The 5,092-nt window shown below is 43.1% G+C and overlaps 1 protein-coding gene across 1 annotated transcript; it reads left to right on the forward strand.

The window, feature by feature from the left end:
- The first annotated feature begins 3,979 nt into the window (after nucleotides 1-3,979).
- LOC136480007 (uncharacterized) lies at nucleotides 3,980-4,876 on the forward strand. Its single transcript, XM_066477692.1, has 2 exons — nucleotides 3,980-4,127; nucleotides 4,233-4,876. The coding sequence occupies exons 1-2, from the start codon at nucleotides 3,980-3,982 to the stop codon at nucleotides 4,874-4,876; spliced, it is 792 nt and encodes a 263-aa protein (XP_066333789.1).
- Nucleotides 4,877-5,092: the final 216 nt, after the last annotated feature.

The raw sequence follows: 5,092 nt of genomic DNA on the forward strand, positions 1-5,092 counted from the left end.
GGGCTGGCTTGAGCGTGGCTCTTCTATGTAATCCTCTCTTGGTGTGTCCTTGTCATCCTCCATGGTGAACCTAAGCAATAGCAATGTACACGACTTAGGTAGTATATATTTCTCATTAATGTTAAAATGAATCTCACAAAGTAGCACGTTCGCCTCTTGTTGTAGCTTCTTTGCTCAACTATGTGTAATCGGTCCATCAATGACTAGGGTTAATGTCGATGTAGGTGAGACTTGAGTTGGTGTAGCTTGACTTGGAGGTTGTAACATCTTGCTTGATGGCATGGTCATATCAACTAGCCCACAGAAATATAGACTCCAAATCACCATTGTCTGAAGGAATCCAAAACTCACCATGGCCCTCCTCCTACAAACCCATCAGCCTACCCAAATTCAACGAGAGATCAGATCCATGATAGTTCATCTGAGTTTCGAGGTGGCGGTAGCCTCCATAGGTGGGAACGACACTGTCCTGAACAAGTCTTTTTTATTACAGCAGAAGGTGATGCATTGGCATGGTATTCTATGTGGGGGCCCAGTTATGTGTATTCATGGGAAGACCTCCATGAAAAAATCATAGCCAATTTCAAGGGGTTCACCAGTGAATACCTGACTTCAATGGACCTATTCCAGTACAGGCAAAATCAAGGTGAGGCTTTAAAAGATTATTTTCAGAAGTTCGTCCAGCTGAAGGTGAAGACACCAAATGTTCCAGAGGATGTGGCAATTGAAGCCGCAATCAAAGGTATCCGCATGGGAGCCTTCGCAGCCCATCTAGCTTGGGAGAAGCCAAGGACCATAGAGGAACTGTATAGTGAGTTTGAGAAATATTGCAGGTCTAATAACGACTTCGTAGAAGGCTAAAAGAGCATAACCGGAACAACCAATACCAAGAAAGCAGCAGGAATGCTAAAAGGGGCAACAGAAGCCAAGGCCAGTTGCAGCCTCAGCAAAGGCCAGATCATGAAGTCCTCAATATAGAGCAGCAAGGGAGCAGCCAACAAGGAAAGTAGGCACCGGAGGCAGCCCCAAACAAGCCGTCTCAAAAGTAGTATGAAGGCAAGAAATACAATCAAGAGAAGAAGTGGAACAAGAACTAGGACCAATGGCAACGAAGACATTATTGTTTCCTTCATGGAAAGAACAAATGGCACATCATCAGGGATTGCCCAGATGCAAAGAAAACTCAAGCGAGGATAAAGAATAGAGCAAACCCACAGCCTCTGCCACAACAACCCACAAGAGAAGTCAACTATCCCTTCGCCGCACGACCTCAGCAGCCATACTACCCAATGTACCCAAGTCTTAACTCAAATCCCCCCATCCACCTTAGTAGCTACATACCACCCTAACTTCTTACCTGCATGGTGACCAAACACCCAACAGCAAGGGTAGGCCAATAACCAGCGCGCAGAAGCCAACCTCACCTACATAAACTCAAGGCCTCTGCACATAACATTCATAGGGACAAACCAGCCAGCTCAAGCTCACAACAGACAACTTGAAGCACTACCTCCGCCACCACCCCCACCACAACTAGCCGCGCCTAAAAACAAGCCTAACCCAGAAAACCAGCATAAAGCCACATGTGGATGGTGAAAAGTGACCTAGTCATCCTCTGCCATCACATGAAGCAAGCCGAGAGAAACTGTGCGGAGCAGATCCCGAGCTCTCTCCGGGCTTAGGAATGGACACCGGACCGGATGGTCATGACCGAGGGCGTGCCAGTTAATTTGACCCTGTAATTGACAAGGAGAGAAAGTTGATTAGTAATTTAAGGTGGAACATGCTGGTGTTTGTCCAGACAGTTCCAAATATACGGCCAAGTGGTCAGCAAGATAAGGCTATCGACTAAAGAGTCGATACCCAGCATGTCCATGATGTAATGTAAATAGAACAAGCATATCAGCAATTATTATTTACTCGGTTACATGGATCTAACTTAGCTGATGATCATGAAAACATACGAAAGGTGTATGGATAGGCGTGTAAGCATACATGTGATGGACATACTAGCTTTTAATCAAGATAAAAAACAAGTAAAAGCTTGTAAACAGCTAGTATATCCTCAAAAAAAAGGGTATTGGCTAATATAGCCGATTCCAGTGGTCGTGCCATGCGGCATACGATCACTCATCCGTTGAATACAAATAAATCTACAAACAACTAGACCCAATCTATTGTACCGTCAATAGGTCGAATCGTCTGATGCAGCATTGACAGTTGGACCCTAAATTAGAGACCAGCGGTCGATAGATGTACTTATATCACAAAGAAATCATGAAAGCATGTTATACGTGTGGAAGCTTAAGCCATCGGCTAAACAGCCAATGGAGACATAGCGGGCGACTAACGCCATACTCTTCTTAATAGATAGATCTATCAACCAACAATGTCCAATCTGATACGCTATCAATAGATCGAGTCGTCTGATGCATCACTGATAGCGGGATCATACTGGACACTGGCGACCAATGAATCTATCTCTTAACAGAACATGACTTCAAACACCCACCATGTACAATCAGGATCAAGATAGATTAGTCATCAAAACAAGACCTAACGCCAAGAATTGAATTCAACTGTGATGGTAATCAGCAGATGATAGATCAAAATAATAGACTAACAAATCTCAATCTAGATCATGCAATTGGTGATATTATATTAAACAGTAAACTATTTAACACAATATCGATAACTTTGGTCAATACCAACATTTACATGAGATCAGACGTCTGTTACAACCTTGTAAAGGTTGATACGAATCGATAACTAGTCTATACCGCGATTTGTAAGAGATCAGTCGTCTGTTGCAGCCTTACAAATAACAATATAGATCGATAACTAATTTATACTGCGACTTGCAAGATATTAGTCGTCTGTTGCAGTCTTACAAGTAATAATACAAGTCATGACGGATACTCACAAACAAGCCGAAGGTCAGGTCGTCCGATGCAGTCTTGCTTGCCCAAAGAACTCGTCGAAATCTACTCTACTCCTACTCCTGAGGGGTGGCCTGAGCCGAAAAGTAAAAGTACTTATTTGGTTGATCGATGAGAGATAAGAGTCCTAATACGATACAAACTCTACTAGAGATAAAAAAGAATAAAATACGGCTAATCACATCTTGGCTATGTACCTAAGTATCCCCAATAGCCGAGCATGTAAATCTGGTAATCATGTCATACACGTCTCTGTAATCTTCTTGCTTTCTTCTTCCATTCGCACATCGTGTTTCTGCTTCCAAATATATTAAACAATAAATCTTACTCGACAATGAACTCTAATTTCGCTCTTGGCACGTGATACACATGGAGTCCGGCTGGCTTCCTTATTTTTTCAAAATATCTGATCCTGCATGCATGTGATTTATTTTGCCAAATACGTATATAAACATGACATTTGGCCGGCCTTGCACATGCACGTATATGGTGGGTGTCTTTGCTTCTTCCATTGCTGAATTGCACCTGGACGTCATGTTTTATCCTAAATAAAATAATCTTCCTTTTCCTTCGTGTAAGCCATATATTAACTGGACAGGATTAAATGTGGCCAAATACATTAATTGACCGTTCGTGCAAATAGCTGAACATGCATATTTCCTTCCCTTTTAATCTTCTAGCTTGTCATCTTCACGTGAAGAATTCCTAAACGCCATGCATCTCCAAAATATATTAAATAATGTTTCATATGGCCGATTCACAAATATCTTTTGATTAGGAGATTTTCTTCTCGACATCATGGGCCGCTTCCTTTCTTTCTTGGGTAAGCTTGTCAAATTTTGGTGTCAACACCACATACACCGCTACCCACCATTGGCATGATACTAAATTTCCAGACAAAGAAGCAGTAGAGAGATCATCTCAGGCTTGTCAATAACATAGCAGTCCACGGTCCAGTTCGCTGTACAGATTGGTCAAAGACACCCATTACGTTCATAGAGCAAGATCTCCAATTGGAAGACTACACCCATGCAGATGCCATGGTAATCAAGGCCAATATAGCAGGTTGGGAAATCAACAGGCTTTTGATAGACTACGGAAGTTCTACAGATATCATCTTCGTCAATGTCTTTGACTACATGCAGTTGAGCAGAAGACAGTTGAAGCCTTCGGACTCACCATTAATGGGTTTTCGAGGAAAGAAAATTGATGCATTGGGAAAAATATGTTTGCCAGTGTCCTTTGAAGGCCAGGAAAATGCAAGAACATAATATGTGACCTTTGACGTAGTAGGTCTCTACTACCCATACAACGCCATCTTCGGCAGAGGGTTTGCAAACAAGTTCAATGCAGCTATCCACATGGGCTACTTGTGCATGAAAATGCCAGCCCTACATGGCATCATCACAATCCACGGTAGTCAGAAGGAGGCAAGAAACATAGAGAGAGCCATCTACAAGTCGCAGCGCAACATCAACTCTGTTGAGTCAGCCAAAACCAGTGCGCCGGAGCCTCTAGATATGCCGAAGGGCAAAATAGACCTCAAAGATCAAGAAGAAACGAAATCAATCCCACTAGAGAATGCGGTACCGGATAGAAAATTCACTATCAGAGGCAACCTTTCGAATGAAGAAGAGGCAGAACTCATAGAGACTCTAGCCAAGAACAAAGATGTCTTCACCTGGTCAGCCTTCGACTCGCAAGGAGTCAAAAGAGATATTATACAACACTCACTTGACATCAACCCTAAAATGAAGCCAAAAAAGCAGCGGCAGAGGAAAATGTCAGAAGACAGGATCCGAGCGGCGAAGGCAGAAGTGCAAAGATTGCAAGATGCAAATGTCATCAGAGAAGTCAAGTACTCGGAGTGGATGGCAAATGTAGTCCTGATGTCGGATTATTTAGCTCCAGCAATGGCTAGCAACGTGATCGCATAGATAGATCAGATGGTAGCACATGAAACACATGGATTTATACTAGTTTAGGGCGCGGTAGTATGCTAAACCCTACTCTAGTGGTGCGGCTACTCTTCTTGTATTCTTATGCTCGGTTACAGGGGCTGTTGCTCCTAGCTATGAGGTAGATTGGAATGGCGGATGGTGTCGTGGAGGACGTGACGATCGTGGGGTCCTTACCCCTCTTTATATAGGCAG

This window comes from Miscanthus floridulus, chromosome 9 (assembly GCF_019320115.1).
Source record: "Miscanthus floridulus cultivar M001 chromosome 9, ASM1932011v1, whole genome shotgun sequence".
Lineage (NCBI taxonomy): Eukaryota > Viridiplantae > Streptophyta > Magnoliopsida > Poales > Poaceae > Miscanthus > Miscanthus floridulus.

Coding starts and splice junctions, on each gene's coding strand:
- LOC136480007 (XM_066477692.1), top strand. CDS start 3,980: ATGGTAATCAAGGCCAATATAGCAGGTTGGGAAATCAACAGGCTTTTG. Junction 4,128..4,232: donor TTCGGACTCACCATTAATGG/GTTTTCGAGGAA, acceptor TTGACGTAGTAG/GTCTCTACTACCCATACAAC.